The 18,239-nt window shown below is 41.0% G+C and overlaps 1 protein-coding gene across 1 annotated transcript in view; it reads left to right on the forward strand.

Annotated features, from left to right (window-relative positions):
* LOC119428779 (interleukin-1 receptor accessory protein-like 1) overlaps positions 1-18,239 on the forward strand; it is a 229,821-nt gene that overhangs the window by 195,453 nt on the left and 16,129 nt on the right. Inside the window, exon 5 of the mRNA XM_037696455.1 lies at positions 9,230-9,376. Coding sequence (XP_037552383.1) covers positions 9,230-9,376 — 147 coding nt within the window. The remainder of the gene's footprint in view (positions 1-9,229; positions 9,377-18,239) is intronic.

Consider the following 18,239-nt stretch of genomic DNA (forward strand, 5'->3'; position numbering starts at 1 on the left):
TCACGCTTCTTTTGCCATAAATCTTGCAAATAAAAAGATTTGGTATTTGGTAACGCCGTGTTTTCGCTTCCGAAGTGATTTAATACCTTCACTGGCAACCGAGTAGATCGCTAGCGGCGGTTTACTGATACGATGAAGAACTACCGGAGAGATTCTGGGAATTGACCACTTGTTTTCTGCCTCGGGGATAAAATAATGGGACATAGTGGTAGATGGTGCACACAAAAAAAACTATTCATTTGCCTCGGCCCAGGAAAGGTTTGTTTTTACAGAGAAAAACACTTTCCGAAAGAAGCGTGATGTCTAACGCATCGTCGTCTTGGCGCCCTCGAGGTGACCATTCTCTCAACAAACCCTTAAAGAAAAAGAACGGGGGTTGCTCGTTTTTTTAGCTCAACCCTTAAACTGCTATTATTGGAGAAGATTCAGTGCAGAATTAAAGGCTCAGTTTTTGTTTGTTCATGCAGTTTGGATCAAACTTAAAAAAATAAAAAATAAAAAAACGCGCTTACACACACACAGCACTAATTGATGCTGTGACTACCACGCCAAAACATTTGTTTTTTTTTCTGAGGTCACTTGGCTCCAAAATTAATTTGTCCAGTTAACAGTCTTTAAAAGTTTGATAGAAAATCCATCCATGTGTTCATAAAATATTTTGCTAATAGACAAAATGGTTAATGACGGCATTTTAACCAAAGATGTTGCGCAATTCGCTAGCGCTCAGAATATGTGTTGTGGGTCAGTCTCGGCTATACGAAAATGTTAAGGCAGTATCTGCATGACGCACTGAACTGCGGCAGCCATCTTTAATCGTGCTGACACAAGAAGATAACTCATTTTAGATGTTCGCCAAATTGTTGCTTTTGTACAGTTCAGTAAAATTTGCTTAGTGGTTCAGGAGGTATTTTGCTAACAGACGCTTGTAGAAACAGGCGAAAACAAGCTGATGTCCTCTGTCGCTGAGGGATTTGAATATAAATGTTTTTAGTTTATGTGACGAGTGTTTTTCTGGGCTGGATTTTGACTTGGACACCAAACTTTCGATAGGAACCTTTCTTACGCCTAGATGCAGCCACACACCAAAATGGAAGTCGGGAAGTTGCTTATTTCTCAAGCTGCCCAATTCACATGGTTTACATATATACATTTATAGCAGCAGCCATATTGGATTTTGACCTGGCAACCCAATTTTTCAAAGGAACTTTTCTTATATCTAGATATATCCATCCATCCATCCATTATCTTACGCTTGTTCCAAAGTCAGGTCTCAGGGCAACATCTTGAGCAGGGGGGTCCAGACTCTTTCCACAGCCAACTCTTCCAGCTCTTCTGGGAGGATTCCAAGGCGTTCCCAGGCCAACCGAGAGACGTAGTCTCTCCAGCGTGTCCTGGGTCTTCCCTGCGATCTCCTCCAGTTGGACATGCCCGAACCACCTCGACTGGCTCCTTTTTATGTGGAGGAGCAGCGGTTCTGCTCCAAGTCTCTCCCAGATAACTACCGTATTTTCCACCGTACACGTCACTCCGCCCTATAAGTTGCATCAGTCCATATACGTCTAATAAAGCGGAAAAATCCATAAATACGTTGCTTGTTTTATGCGTCACCGCTGATGCGTCACGTTTGTTACGTTGTCAACACTAGGCCTGTCGCAATAAACAATAAATCAATTAATCGCATGATAAATGAAAACTATCAACCTGATTTTCATTTATCGGCTTTATAGTTTCTTCGTCTCTCTCTACTGAAGACACTGGATGACAAAAGGCTCAACTCCGGTGCTCTTCACTGACCCCTCCCTTTCTCTTTTCTCTTTCAAATTCATTTTAACCGTCCAAAATCACGTTTTTGGATCATTAACAGCAGCTAAGCGGAGAAGCTAAGCTACGAGCTAAGCTAACAGGCCGACCTGGGGGGGAAAAAAAAACCTCTGTCTTGTCGAAGCACCAAAATTCACGGCTGAAACTCGTGCCTTCGTCTAAAAAGTTGTTTTTTCTCTGCAAAAAGAAGCTGAGAACTTGTTTATTGATTTTTTTTTTGTTTTTTTTAAGCTTTGCGTGAAAAATGCTATGCTAAAGAGTTCAAATCACATGGAGGTCCGCCATTTTGAGAACTGAAAAACAGGAAGGAGAGACAGCCCATGTCACGTCAAGCGGCCTCCCTCCCTTTTTTCTTACAGACACGCTGCTCGCTCCCTCACTATCCATCCTTCAGTTCAAACAGTCTTATACTGCCATCCGGTGGTCAAAAAAGGTACTACACACAAAAATTAACCAGTGTTTCTTCTTAAATTTGACAATAATTACTAATTATTGTCAAATTTCAAACAATATTATCATTTATCGCAATAATTTCTGAGACAATTAATTGCCCAGAAAAATTTGTTATCGTGACAGGCCTAGTCACCGCTGACAACCCGGAAATGTGGGCTGGTTTTGTGCCAAAAATCAACTGGCTGCCAAATGGTGGCCACGGGGTTGTACACGGGAAGATTTTAACAAGAATTTAACAAGATTAACACCTAAAAACAATTATTTTTTGGCTCAAAATTATAGTAAAGGTGTGTCTCAGTCCAACTTTTACTTAATAAATGCACTTTGGTCAAATTAGCTGCATTTCGCCGGGGCTACGCAGCAAAATGAAGCTGATTTGACAGTTATTCTAGGCTATGGCAAGCCGACTGTTATTAATAGCCACTTTCACCTATTACATGACACAACGGCATGCCATACCACTAGAGTGCCATCTACTGGCTGAAAATGATAGTGTTGGATATTTTCAGTCAGAATGAATGAAAACAGTCATATCTCAGCCAAAAGTTGGTTTATAAATATTGGAAAAAATATATATATAAATACGTCGCTTTGGCGTTTAAGTCGTAGGGCATGCAAATTATGCAAAAAAATGTGACTTATAGAGCGAAAAATACAGTAGATAGATCTACAAACCAAACTGGAAGTTGGGTACCTGACTTATTTTCCTAGTTATTATGGCTACAGCATGCATGGACGGATGGACAATATTTACGATTCCCCCTCTTTGCTCCGAGATGGACAACAATACGATGAGTCATTGTTGATTTACCGTTTATACACCCATTGAACGGCAAACATGTTCGGGTATAGTCTCTCTCTGTACTTAATGAAGGTCTTTGATGACCTCCCGTTAGCCTCTCCTGCCCATCTCACAACTACAGCTACAACACAAGCCCAAAGTTTCCTTCTGCTTTTGGCTGTTCGCTTCACTCTCCTCCCTCAAGAGAGACGCCAGAAGGGGAGAGAAAAATGTAATGGATTGCCCTCTGCCATGCAACTCCATCAAATCCAGCCTTTTTAGTCTGTAAGAGCTAATTTGTCTTAATCTGTCCCACTGCAGCGCCGCCACAATATGGATGCCGGGCAGAGAAGAATTGGCCTCCCCCACTGTAATCTTTGCAGCTTGAGAAGCAGCTGGCTCATTCTGATGTCAGCTCGTTTGAGCAGAGAGGCAGCTCACGCAACGGCGGGAGGGCAGCGAAGTTAAAAACTGAGGAGTGGAGTTTTGAATAAACCGATCGGGTGGTTTTCAGTAGCCAGTTCCGATCTTTAGAAATGAGAGCAGCTGATTTGTCATCTCCCGGAAGGACGATCGTTGACCTACGTCGACACCAAAACGTTTCCAACTCAGTCTAATTCACAGATATTAAGCTAAAATGTAGTTTGGTGGTAGCTGAGGGTAATTCACAACACGTATTTTGAGCGCTAACAAGAAGTACTTCCTGTTTATGTTTAATTTCTTCATGTAATGAAACCAAAATGTGACTAATATTGAAAGTTATCAACGTAAACCTAAATAGATTTAACATTTTTTTAGAGTGGCTACAATTTCAGCGTGGATTTGTTTTAATTTACAAGTTGTAATCAGAAGAATCGGAATAAGCTTTATTATCATTGTACCGAAATACAGTGAGATTATATTCGTACAATCGTCTGAAAGATGGGTGGCATGCACGTTGCTGCTGCTCCTTGAGAGCGCGGCCCCTTGTTCTTTATCAGAATACTTTTTAGATAGAAAAGGGGAAAAGGCCATGAGGATAGGATAGTGGTATTACAAAAAAAATAAAAGTCTTCACACCTTGTCTTTATCAGGACACAATTTAAGACATCAAAAAACTCTACCAGCAAGCACATTCATACACACATTACATGCATTTGATGGTAAGATGGTGAGATTTGTCCATGAAGCACTTCCAGATAGCATCATAGTCTTGATAAGATTATGTCAGCCGGCACAGTTCTGAGAGGCCTTCACAGAAGTTCTCACAGGGGAGGAGGGGGGTGTGATAGACAAACTTGAAAAGTCGGCCGGCTTTCGAGGCCAAACGGAAGATTCAGATTCAGATAAGCCACAATTGTTGACTTTTTCAGGCAGACTGTTTTTTCTTGTCAGTCTTGAGTCCTGCTGGTACTTTCAAGATCCAAAATGGCCAGATTTGTGGGCATTCCACTGGTCCGTGCTTACGAGCCCCCTCCGAGGTCGTTCCCAACATGCTGGCGAGTTCCAGAAGCCACAGGTGGCCTGCGATTCTCACAAATCGCTTCCATCTTACAGTTTAACTCGTAAATCAGCTGATTTTGAGTACTTTAAGCACGAACCAAACCTTCACACAGACTTGGCAGTTTTGCCATTGCTGAAATTCCTGCCGTTGTCTTCCTCAATAGCTGATATCATCGGAATCCGCTGATGCCAGAAAGCAGAAACCCTGCTATTATGATTCCAATATATAAACATCTTTGGCGTCCTCCTGAGACAATATGGAGAGACACATTGGCTCCCAAAATCCCAACGGATCCATGACGTATCCTGCCGTGTGCATCTCAGTGGGGCATGAGGGCTCTCCAGGACCCTGTCACTTTGTTGAAAAGATTTTGTTGATTGCGTTGAAAGTCCAGCTGACCAGATCCATGAAAGTAGTTTTTGTTTCGAAAGATTGAGTAGGAGCTCCGATACACTGAGAGCAAAAAAGCAGGAGGAGAACAGGAGAGGAAGAGAAAAGGTGTCCGCCTTGCACAAGAGCAAGTGCAGAAAAAAAAAATTGGATGCATTACAAATCCATGGGGCCAAAAAATGCCCTCAAGGTCTTCCCGGAGGCTCAGTGCCGTCGTGTTTTGGTCCCGCCCACTCTGCATCAACATTCTGATTGGTTACTTTTCCTGTCGGTTATTAAACAAACTCAACCCGCAGAGACTGAGCTCAGCCTCCTCTCCTGACAGTGAAGTTCTGACCAATGAGGAAGAACCTTCAACCATGTATCTGCCTGGAGACAAAAATAAAAAATAAAAAATCTGATTGAATAACTGAATTTAAATGACTTAAATAGTTTCTTGCCCAACTGAAAAGTAGTTTACAAAAAATCAGAGAAATTGGCACAAAAAAATAATCTAAGAGCTACATTGAAAATAAAAATTTTATACAAAAGAAACTAAACATTTCATATGTGCTGGAGTCTTACGCCATCTCTAAAGCCATTAAGGCCCTAAGATTTTTATTTCTTATTGATTTTTTTAAAGTAAGTATCTTAAAGATGATTAAGATCAATATGATGTTGTTCTTTTAGAAGTTAGTGTAATCTTTGGGTTCTGTCAGTGTTCAGACAGAAAAAAGTCCCCCTGGTAATAAAGGCACCCTAATTATGGGCGGAGCCTCAATGATGGGGTGTAGCATCGACTGTACCTGCCTTTTAATTAGCTCAGTATTCTCAGGCATGGCTGATTAATGAGTCAGCTGACCAATTGATCTAGCTGAGCACCTCCGGGAGAAGCCAACAAATTATATGTGGTGTTTAAGAGAAGACCCAGCTGAGGTTTGTTTGCTCTTTTTGTTTGTGCGTGTGCACATACATCGAGTTTGGCTGAAGGTCGCTACCAGACAGGCGCGGTGAAGCAGTGCGGGCCGTGCTCGTTACCGCTCAGGAACATTATCCCTCATCACGGCAGCTGTCAGCCTGATGGCCACTGCAGTGGGAGAGGAGTTGGGGTTGAGGGGGGGCTTTGTGCTTTACAAAGAGGTTAAGAGCTCGTCGGTGATGGATAGCGACGCATACAAGTTTTCTTGGCGTTACTCAGCCAACGAAGGCCGACCATCCAGGTTTTGTGAGGCGTAGCCCGAAGGAGATGTCGAACTGCCAAAGGCGGAGTGACGTCAGACCAGAAACTGTAGAAAAGACGAAACCTTGAAGAAGATCGTGAAAAAGCTAATGACTTGGATTTTCAAGGCAGCTCAACAGACCTCGGAGCCCTAATGGTTCGTTCATATTTGTTGTTCTGTTCCATAAACAGTCACGTTTAAACAACTTCCCCTGCTTCCCTCCAAATTTCTGGACATTCATTCCTTCTGTTCATCCGTCCATGTTGTGAGCATGACAACTTGAGAAATGAGTGGGATACTGACTTCCGTTTAGGTGTGTCTACATCTAGACGTAAGAAAGGTTCCTTTTCTAAAACTGGGTTGTGTTAGACAAGTTCTCTGAAACAATTCCTCAGGAGTCCACGACTAAAGTTTGACAAAAATGTATACTTGCAAGGAGAAAGAGATGAATCCCTTACATCCAACATGGCTCAGTCTTTCTGCCAATCAACACAGAGATAGAATATTTATGTATCCCAAGCGTCCATGAAGGATGGCTTTCTGTAGCTATCGTACGTTCCCACCACTTATGGATTCAGCTGCCTGGCTGAAAAGTACGTTTTTAATTATTTGAAATGTGAAGAAAAGCTAAGACTGTGACTTGGTGTTGTTTCTCTTGCTAGCACTTGTAGACTCATAAAGTTTAACTTGGTAGAAACACTCAGACAAATGGGGAAAAGGATAAATCGCATATAATATACATAAGATACGATATGTCAAAATCCAAGATGGCTGCCACCACATATGTATATATGTAAACCGTGTGAGTTGGATAACTTGAAAAATAAGCAACGTTACGACTTCCGTTTTGGTGTGTGGCTACATCTAGGCGTAAGGAAGGCTCCCTTCAAAAACTGGGTGGCCACGTCCAAATTAAAGATGGCTGCTGCCAAAAATGTCTGCGTTGTGAACAAGGTATCTTGAAAAATAAGTGAGATACCAACTTCCATTTTGGTGTGTGGCTACATCTAGGGGTAAGAAAGGCCCACACCAAAAATTGGGTTGCCACGTCCAATACAGTCCAGAAAAAACACTCATCTCAAAAACTAGAAACATTCACTATCCAATGGTTCCCAACTGTGGTCCTTGAGGAACACCATCCTGCATGTTTTAGTTGTTTTCCTGCTTTGACCCACATAGTTTGAATGAATGGGTGATTAACAGGCTAAACTAAACAACTAAACCATGTAGGGTAGACCCCAAAGTCCATGCTCAATAATCCAGGTGGGATAGATCCATGTAGGGTAGAGTTCCTCAAGGACCAGGGTTGGGAACCACTGCACTATTCACATGACAGGGAACATGAGTGCGTCGCTTGTTTTAAACGGCAATAGCTAAACTAGCCAAATTTAGAACTGAATAATTAGCCGTAAAGTCCAACAGTTCCAGGGGTGTAGTCTCCCACGATCTCCATGTTTTGGCGATGACTGACGGCGGCGAGAGCTCCACACACACGGTCTTCATGATCCGTCACATGCTTGCACCGCTAGCTTCAACGTCGTTCCTTTTCTTCTTCTTTTTGTCGTCATCCCAGTCGAGCCTCGGGGCGTTAAATGACAGGTAGACAAGCGGTTTGTACTTTCGCTCAGCTCTGAGCGATGTGGCATCCGAATCCAATCACGCCAGAACGAGCAACCTGAAAAGATGGAGAGGCACGGCGAGGGGAATCGACGCAGACACGAGCTGGGGGAAGCGCAGCCGCGATCGATGCGCGAAAACCATTTTTTACCAGCAAATGTGGCGGTTCAGCAGTCATTTCACAAGTCTTTAACGTTAGCTTCGGCAGCTTTTGTCTTGTTGATTGATTGCTCCTGGATGTGCTGCTGGGAGAAACCATCATCTACCGGAGGATGTGTCTCTACAATGCAGTTAACTGTGTCTTGATTTTGAAGCCAAGCAGAATAAACAGTTAAACTAATTTTAATGTAAAAAAAAAAGAAGAAGTAGCGACACTTTAAGACATTATTAAAGGTTCCAATGGATAAGCATTGAAGCTTCTCCACATTAAAGTTTGGACATGTAAGAGATTTTTTTTGGTTTATTTTGAATAAAATACATTGTTAGATTAAAATAACCAGACTATTGTGCTATCTTATTTAATTTTTTAATTATTTACATGAAAACTTATTGTATACGAGTTCATTTTATTGATTTTTACAGTTTATAGATTATTTATGTATGGCCTAAACCCTTTTTTTTTGTAGACAAAGCCATGATGAGGGGATATACCACCACCTGTGCTGCCTCTCTGATAGTAACGCCACGAGGGGACACCGGTCTCTGTCTCTTGTCCTCACAGGACTGCAGCTAAATGTCTCTTCAGCTTTTAAACGTCTGGCTAATGTTAGCATGAGGCCGAGAAGCTGAAGTCCAGTTGTCAACCTGGCCATGGCTGCATCTTGATCTCAGGATCAGTGTAAAAGAAAAGGGATATTTTAAAATAAACACTTTATAGATAAGATTCCTGTTTTGTCTAGATCTTGAAAATTATCTGCTTTGAAGATTGCAACTTGTGTAAAAATAGTTTTTAAATTTTGCAAGCCTCAAATGAGTCTAATACACCCCGTCGCTACGTAAAACCCCTTGTACCCCATCAAGGAGCGAATAGGAGGAAAGACCCTCCATCAGTCCGCCTTGTGAGCTGGATAACTTGAAGAAAAAAGTGAGATACAGACTTCCATTTTGGTGCGTGGCTGCATCGAGGCGTAAGAATGGTCGCCATCGAGAATTGGGTTGTCAAAAACCAAGATGGCTGTCACCATTTAAATGTAAACTGTCCGCCCAGATAATTTGAGAGAGCTACGCTTTCTAGTTTTTATGTTGCTTAAAAGTATAGTTTCCTCAAATGTTTGGGGTGGCCAAAGAATAATCTACGGTGGTCACGGCCACCGTTGGCCACCTCCTGGCTTCGCCCCTGTTGGATAAAATTGCCCGATCGGACAAGAATTAAAAAAATATATATCTCAGTTCTTCTCCACAGTGTAACTCTCGAACCACTTGAATATCCCACACCAAAAAAAAAAACCATGTCGTTTGAACACGTTTCCCTGTTTGCACCGTCAGCAGAGCTGATGTACACGGTGGAGCTGGCCGGAGGTCTGGGAGCCATCCTGCTGCTGCTCGTCTGCCTCGTCACGCTCTACAAGTGCTACCGCATCGAGCTCATGCTCTTCTACAGGAACCACTTCGGCAGCGAAGATATCGACGGAGGTAAGACGCAACGTGAACAAAAAGTCCTGATTACCTGCAACACTGAATGAAGTTAGTTGTGTAATGGACGAGTTCTCGATTACATCACCGTGAACACATTTTTCTTCGTTTTTCAGCATCTTTCTCATCCTGCAGTTTTCAAGCTATTTCAACAAATCATAAATCAAAACGTTCAGCTGTTTCGGGACAATCCTGCTATGACTTTTGGTATTGGTGCAACTTTAGCTGTTTGAAATATTTAGCTTTTTCTGCCATTTTTTTCTCATAGAAAATGAACTGAGCTCATTTTACATCCTTCACATCTGTAGATGTGTTTACAACCTTTTACAGCTCCTTTCACATTTTGTTCTGCTTCAGCTTCTTTCAGCTTCCTTCTGCAAATTTAAACTTTTATTCAGCTACTTTCAGCTTTTTCAGCTGTTTTGTGCTCCTTGCTCTTTCTGCTAACTACAACATTTTTGTGCTTCTTCTAACTTCTTTCTGCTCATTTCAGCTAATTTTTGCAAGTTTCAGCTTGTTCTGCTATTTCAGCTACTATTTAGCCGTTTTATGCTAATTTTAGCTTTTTCAGCTTATTCCACATTTTTTGCACTCATTTAAACTATTTAAGCCAAATTCAGAAAAATGTGCTCTCTCCACTTCTTTCTTGTAATTTCAGCTTTTTTCTCCTTTTCTTAACTAATTTAAGTGTTTTTTTTTAGCTAATTTCAGCTTTTATATTCAGATAAATTCCACATTTTGTGCTCATAGATTCTGCTTCTTTCAGCAAAGCTTGTTCTATCTTTTCAGCTACCTTTTTTTTTTAGCTAATTTCAGCTGTTAACAGATAAACTCAAGTTTTTCTTGATAGTTCCTTCTGCTTTCAGCCTAACTTAACTTCTTTCTGCTAATTTCAGCTTGTTATGCCACTTTCAGCTCTTCTCTGCCAGTTTCAGCTCGTTCTATTATTTCGGCAACTATTTAGCTGTTTTTCTGTTAATTTTAGCTTTTTCAGCCTATTCCAAATTTTTAGCTCATTTAAGCTCTTTCCACTTCCTTCTGTTAGTTTAAGCTTCTTTCTTCCTTTTCAGGTTTTTTTTTGCTAATTTTAGCCTTTTTTAGCAAATTTTCTAATTTTTGTGCACATTTCTTATTTAAACCAAATTCAGCAAATATGTGTTATATCTGATTTCTTCTGCTAATGTTGGCTTGTTCTTCTATTTCAGCTACATTTTAGCATGTTTTTTAGCTAATTTCAGCTGGGTTTTTTTTCAGCAAGTTCTTCTGCAAAAAGCATTCACACTGTATTTTTCAGGAAATGCAATTTCTCTAGTTTTCATTTAGAGAACACCTGGCTTATTTATTTATTTATAGATCTGCAGGTGGCTTCATCATTAATTTGAATGTAAACATTATATTTGTACAAATGGCTGCTAAAGAAAAAGCTCTCGTGGAGCTATTTAATCATAATTTTAAAAAAACTACCTTTTCAGTAAAGACTCACCAATCTTTGATGAATTTCACTTTTTGTCAGTGGTCATCCTCATAAACTTAAATAAGCTTTAAAATAAATAAAATTAGAATTATAACTGAATCGGAAATAAAAGCAGAGAAAAGGAAGTAGTTTTAAACGAAAAATAAAATCATTTTTATTGCACATATGGGCAACATGTTTTAGAGAGTCATTCTGACTTATTTAAAAATATTAAAAATTCACACTTTTCATTGTTTGGCCGATTACGTTTCCCACATCTGTCACGTCTAACAGGGCTGTCCAACTGGCGGCTCAGGGGCCACACAGGGCCCACAGTTGAGATTAATCTGGTCCATCAATAAGCTCTTTCAAAATAAAACTGGATTTTACATCATTAATTCATTTTACATAGTGGATAATATCGCCTGGTCCCTGAGCAGTAAAGCTGAATTGCCCTGATGTATAACATTGTATCATCTGCAAACAAAGTCACAGACACGCTTGTTCCGGTTCCTTTAAGTGACAACCTGAAACGACCATTTGTTGGCTTTAGTAACCGTTGGCTGCTTTGTAAGAATATTATCTCAGGTAGTTGTCAGAAAACCCTTTCAGGCCATTTTATTTTATTCTTTTTCAATCAAAGCATCATTAAAAAGGTTGGGTGCCCTGGTGGTCCTCAGGGGCCACGATCCTGCATGTTGTACATGTTTTCCTGTTTTAGCACCTGATTTACATCAACGGCTGATTAACAGGCTCCTGCAGAACGCAAGAGGTAATTTGACCATTGAACCAGGTGAGTTGTAGCATGGAGACAGGTAAACGTGCAGAGTAGGGGGTGCTCGATGACCAGGATTGGACACCCCTGACTTAAAGGACTGCCAATCGCCTGGTGCTTTGTTTAGCAAATTTAAGTTTACATCTTGCATGTTCTGTTATCGCTCGTCTTGAGGATGACTCTCGGCTGTCACATCACATTTTAGCTCTAAATACGTAGAATTAACTGAGTTATAGCCGTGATTGTGATGGTAAGGGTAATTTTCTGCTCGTCTTGTAGCGGGTTGAGTCAGGAAGGTGATCAGTTGTGGAGGTGCTCCCAATAACTACAGTCTGAAAGATTTTCCTTTCTGTGGCCGATCTTTCAGTAACTAACCAGGCAAATGTATATTTGTTTAATTTGGCTCCAAGTGTCAGATGAACATTGTCCAACGGCCACCTCTCGCCCTCGGACCATATTTTTCCTGTTTTCTTTAGTGTCCATACATTTCATACTGTGTATATGTATGGGTTAGGCAGAGAAGGTTTGTTCTTGTTCTTACGTCGGCTCACCAACTGCACATGAGCGACAGCGTTAGACCAATATGTTCTGCTAAACACTTCGTATAAAGCAAATCAAAACGCTGCCCTGACAAAAAAAAAAAACTAACTCCGAAGTCTCGTCATCAGCGGTAAAAAAAAAAGGAGGAAAGAAGCTTTTGATTGGCCCTGGTGGATGAGTCTTAACTCGAGAATGCATCAAACTGAGACAAGGAGCGAGTTTTTAATTTGATTTCTCCGTAATGTCTTGTAGAGTCTACAAGTCTCCTGGAAAGAGACAATGCTGCTGTGGATTCAGAGGGAATGAGATTAGCTCAAAGAACAACAGTGGTGGTTGTTAAAAGCTAAAAACAAACTAGAGAAATTGCATTTCCTGCGAAAATGCAGTGTGAACGCTTATTGCTGAAAAACTTGCTAAAAAAAAACAGCAGAAATTGGCTAAAAACATGCTGAACTGTAGCTGAAATGGAAGAACAAGCCTGAATTACAAGAAGAAAGCAGAAGGAACAAATATTTGCAAAATTATGTTTAAATAAGCAGAAATGAGCACAAAAAGTAGAAAATTAGCACAAAGAAGCTGAAAAGAAGCTCAAAGTACCCAAAGGAAGTGGAACGAGCTGAAATGAGCTGAAGAAAATGTGAAATTAGATGAAAAGCTAAATTTAGCACTAAAACCGCTAAAAGTAGCTAAAATAGCAGAAAAAGCTTAAACTTGCAGAGATAAGCTGAAAGGCGCATAACAAGCTGAAATTAGCACAAAGAAGTTAATCAGTAGCAGAAAATACCATGAAAAACTTGAATTTATCTGAAAACAGCTGAAATATAGCTGAAAATGAAGAACAAGCCTTAATTACAAGAAGAAAGCAGAAAAAAATTGCACACCTCTTTTATGACTGTCTGTTGTCGTCACTCTTTGTTAAAGAAATCAGGTCTCTCTTGTAAATGAGCCCCCGAGGCTCTGTGGGATTCACCCGCCTAAATGAACATTTAATGAATTAGCAGAATTAGGTTTAAATAAGTAAAAATGAGTACAAAAATTAGAAAATCAGCTTAAAAAAAAAGCTGAAATTAGCAAAAAAAATAGCTGAAAAGAAGCTGAAAAAGAAATGAAAATGAAACTACCCAAAAGAAGTGGAATGAGCTGAAATGAGCTAAACAAATTAAATTAGATGGAAAGCTAAATTTAGAACAAAAACAGCTAAATAGTAGCTGAAATAGCAGAAAAAGCTGAAACTGTCAGAAATAAGCTGAAATTAGCAGAAAGAAGTTAACCAGGCCAAAAGTAGCAGAAAGTACCATGAAAAACTTGAATTTATCTGAAAACAGCTGAAACCTGTCCTGTGAACCTTTTTCAGAGTCTCTCTTTGCACATTTTGCAAACTGTAAACTATGGATCTGGTCAGCTGGTCTCAACGCAGTTGACCAAATAGAAGACAGGGTGAAGGAGAGCCCTCCTGCGTGTACATAATTGGATTTATGATAACAGGATTTTGGGATTGGTGGCTACCTGGCTTATCGACAAATTCAGAAAACATCAGCAGCTGTTGTGGCCATTGTTAAGCTGCCCGGCATGTGTGAAGGAATGTGCCGTGTTTGGCAACACTCACTCAAATGTTGTGCGAGCCGAGCCATAAGCTGGACGCGACTCTTGCAGAGAATCGCAGGCTACTTGCTGCTCCTGAATCTCGCTGGTGGGAAGAAATAGATCTCGGAGAAGTTGTAAGCCTGACTCGACATATGTGACCACAATTTAGCTGTTTGGAGTCGCCATTGAGGTGGACGAGCGAGACTGTAAAGGGCAGACGGAAATTAACAGAGCTCGGCCTGACCCAAAGCAAATGTTGATATCTGAATCTGGCTCCCCGGCATCGGCCTTGAAAGGTTGACCATCTCAAATTCTCCTGGTTGTTATGGAAACAAGACACTCTGCTCCCCCATCCCCTAGCCGCTCCACTCCCCTGGGACATGGACCTGTGTCAGAGCTCAACCAAGCTGGCTCATAAACACTGCACCATCATATATCAGGACTATGGCTGGAGGGGGGCTATCTGGACTGTGTTCACAGACTACTTTCTCTCAAATTCATGCCTTCACTGGCCTCCCTCATTCCCCCCCCCCGGGCAGCAACCTAGAAGATGCGAAGGCGCCAGTGGGGCTGCATCACTTACTGGGCGGCCTGTGCTGGGACCCTCACCCACTCCACACGCCTATGTCTATGTCATCAGTATGTTGCCATTTCTGTGCTGAGGTCTTTTTTTTTTGCAACTTCAAGATATTTTCTTTTATACCTCCCCTCGTGTTTCTCTTTTTCTTATCTAAACAAAAAGGGCAGCGCCTCCTGAAGGCCACGGCCTCAGACCCCTCCGTCTCCCCATGTCTGTTTGTTTGTTTTCTCGGACGAGCTGTACTGAAATGCAACTTTGTTGTGCTTCAGTGCAATGACATTAAAACTGATTCTGACTCTGATAACGTGTTTGCCCAATTAGGCTGAAAGAAGCAGAATGAGCACAAAAAAAGTGGAAATTAGCTGAAAAAAGCTGAAACTAGCAACAACAACAACAAAAAAGCTGAAAAGTAGCTTAAAAGACAGAAATAAGCTTAACTTACAAGAAGGAAGTGGAAAGAGCACATTTTTGCAGAATTAGGCTGAAAAAAATTGAAATGGGTGCAAAAAATGTGGAATTAGCTGAAAATGCTGAAAACAGCTGAAGCAGAACAAAATGTGAAAGGAGCAGTAAAAGGTAAACATATCTAAAGATTGGAAGGATGGAAAATTAGCTCAATTCATTTTCTTTGAGGAAAAAGTGGCAGAAAAGGCTAAATATCTCAAAAAGCTAAAGTTGCACCAATACCAAAAGCCATAGCAGGATTTTGATTTGTGACTTGTTGAAATAGCTGAAAACTGCGAGACGAGAATCGCGCCAAAAAAACATACGGAAGAAAAATGAATCCCAAAAGTGTGAATGCTTCATAAACATTCACACAATAAAAGTATCTGTAGCTCCTCCTCTCTCCTCGAACTCTGGGCATTTCGCTGAAAGTCATCGCCGTTGCCTGTTTGGGACCTCTGGCCTCTAAAAGAGGAACTTTGTGCTGATTACCAGATGTGGTTGTACTTGAAGCTGAGCAGATGTTGTCTGAGCGGGAACCAGATCTCCAGTTTGTTGCCGAGTACCAGAGGATCAAGCCCAGTAAGACTCAAGCTCTCCATGGGCTGTAATACTTGGTTCTGTACGCCGCGGCCCATTAGATCTCCTCACTGCGAGGCACTCGCACTGGCTCCGGCACAAGTCGGCATCGACTGCTACTTGACAACGAATGGATTAAAAGCTTTCAGCTGTGTGGAAATAAAACAGTCTCTAAGCACTGGCAGGAGGTGGTTAACCAAGATCCCATCTCCATGGTAACTGCTGTAAAAAAACAACTAATGAAACGATGTGTGCAAGAGATGCAAAGACGCACACTTTTCATCAATAAAGCCCTTCAGCCGGTATCTTGGCTGCAGAGCGATGCGCTTTTCTGAAACGTTGCTCTGCCAAGAAAGTGCCAGCGTTTCCTCGGGGCCGCTCTGAGGACTAATTGAACGCCGTACGCCGCCAGATGTAAAATTGGACGAGGCGAAATGAGAGACGGACCACTATTTGTCAGTTTAGTTAAAGAGCGCGCTCTTGTCACATTGTGTGGGTGTCAGTGGAATCGGTAATAGGCTTCATGATGACGACGGAGAGGTGGGAGCTCATCAGCGCTCTGCCATAAATGTCAGAGCGGTCTGGAAATATGACGCTCACTCTACGTTCACTGTATGGAGACGAGGAACGTTCACTTAAACTTAAACTACCTAATTAATACTCGTGTTCTGGCATTGGGACGGACCTCATATACTCGTATTCGTAAAAACACCTCGATACTTCAAACCGAGACCACTTTTGTGCTGGGTGACGTCATTTCCTCTTCCACTTCGCAACTAACCAAGAGTTAAAGACCAATGTGGTACGCTAACACCTCCGTCGCTGAAGGAGTTGAATAATGTTTGTTCAGGTGCATCTCAAAAAATTTGAATATCGTAAAAAATAAGTAATTTTTTAAATTATCAGTCACTTCATAAAGTGAATCTTATATATTATATAGATCCTTTACACATAGAGTGACATATTCAAAGCCTTTATTTCTTGTAATTTTGATGATGATTTTGATGATTATGGCTTACAGATAATGAAAAAAAAAACTAAATTCTCAACAAAACTCATGTCTAGGAGCTAATGAGCTGACTGGTTCCCAACACTAGTCCTTGAGGAACACCATCCTGCATGTTTTGGTTGTTTTCCTGCTCCAACACACATGATTCAGTGATTTAATTACTTCCTCATGTTCTGCAAAAGCCTGTTAATCACCCATAAATTAAAATCAGGTGTGCCAGAGCAGCGAAACAACGGATGGTGTTCCTCAAGGACCAGGGTTGGGAACCCCTGGATTCGAGTGTGACACCACGAGATGAAAATATTGAACCTCTTTACAATATTCTCATTTTCTGAGACACTAAACTTTGTTTTTTCATTATCTTTAGGCCATAATCATCAAAACTACAAGAAATAAAGGCTTGAAATATTTTGCTCTATGTGCAACGAATTATATACCAAATAAACAAAAAAATGAACGCATTTTTGTTTTTGCTCTTATTTTTCATGAGCTGAAGTCGAACACTTTTTCTTCTGACACAAAAGGCCTTTTTCTTTCAAATAACATTCATAAATGTGTGTAAATCTGTAGCAGTGACCACTTCTTTATTGAGATCATCCATCCACCTCACAGGTGAGCCTTAGGCTGACCACAATAAAAGGCCACAGCAAAAAGAGCAGTTTTATCACAATGCCACAAGATCGGAGGGAACGTTCAAGTTGGCCTTTTTTCATATTCAGCTACTTTTTAATTTTATGTCAATTTCAGCCTTTCTTGTTTTTTCAGTTACTACTTTGGTATTTTGATGCTTATTTCAACCTTTTGTGATTTTTTTTTAAATATAATTTCAACTTTTCTTTATATCCTTTAAGCTTCTTTTTGCTAAATTCAATATTTTCAGCCTTATTTTTAGATACTTTTGCTAATGTTTAGTTTTTGTGCTTCTCTCAAAAAAGTGTTACTTTATGCTAATTTCAGGTTGTTGTTTTTTTTTACTTTTTCCAAATACTTTTTTTGCTCGGGGAGTGGTGGCGCAGAGGTTAGAGAAGATGGGCAAAGATCGGAAGATCGCCGGTTGAAGCCCCGGTGCCGACAACATCAAAAATGTGGGTGGGGCAGGTGAAGCACCCACACCTGCCCCCACGCTCATTCGTCCCACTCTGGGCCGTTGAGCAAGGCACTTAACCCCCACCATCTGCTCCTCCAGGTGTCCTAGATCTCAGCTCTCTGCTCCACACAGAGGGCTGTGGTAGCTCGGTGTCTGTGGTTGCGTCAGGAAGAACATCCGGCGTAAAAATAACTGCCACGTCTTCGTGCGAGTTAGTTCACTGTGGCTCCCCTAACGCAGGGAGCAGCCGAAAGAAGAAGAAGAAAAGAAAAAATGCTTTTTTTGCTCATTTAAGTTTCTTTTTTTTTTTTACTTATTTGAGGTTGTTTTTTTTTTGTCTATTCAGACTTTCTGCCTATTTCAGCTTTTTCTGCTGTTATTTTCCTGCTTTTAGCAAATGTCAGCTGTTCAATTTCAGCTCTCGTCAAACAGTCCAGCAGTGAAAACTTTTCAGCTGTTTTAAGTTGGTTTCAGCTGTTTTCAGGTGGTTTCAGCTGTTTTCAGCTAATTTCAGATGGTTTCAGCCGTTTTCAGATGGTTTCTGATGGTTTCAAATGGTTTCTGCTGGTTTCAGGTGGTTTAGCTGGTCTTAGATGTTTTAGCTGGTTTTCGCTGGTTTCAAGTGTTTTTAGCTGGTTTCAGCTTGTTTCAGCTGGCTTTAGCTGTTTTGAAGTGTTTCAGTTGGTTTCAGCTGTTCTGAGGTTGTTTCAGCTGTTTCCATGTGGTTTCAAATGTTTTCAGCTGGTTTCCGGTGTTTTCAGGTGTTTTCAGCTGGTTTCAGTTGGCTTTAGCCATTTTGAGGTGGTTTCAGC

This window comes from Nematolebias whitei, chromosome 23 (genome assembly GCF_014905685.2).
Source record: "Nematolebias whitei isolate Nwh7 chromosome 23, NemWhi1, whole genome shotgun sequence".
NCBI lineage: Eukaryota > Metazoa > Chordata > Actinopteri > Cyprinodontiformes > Rivulidae > Nematolebias > Nematolebias whitei.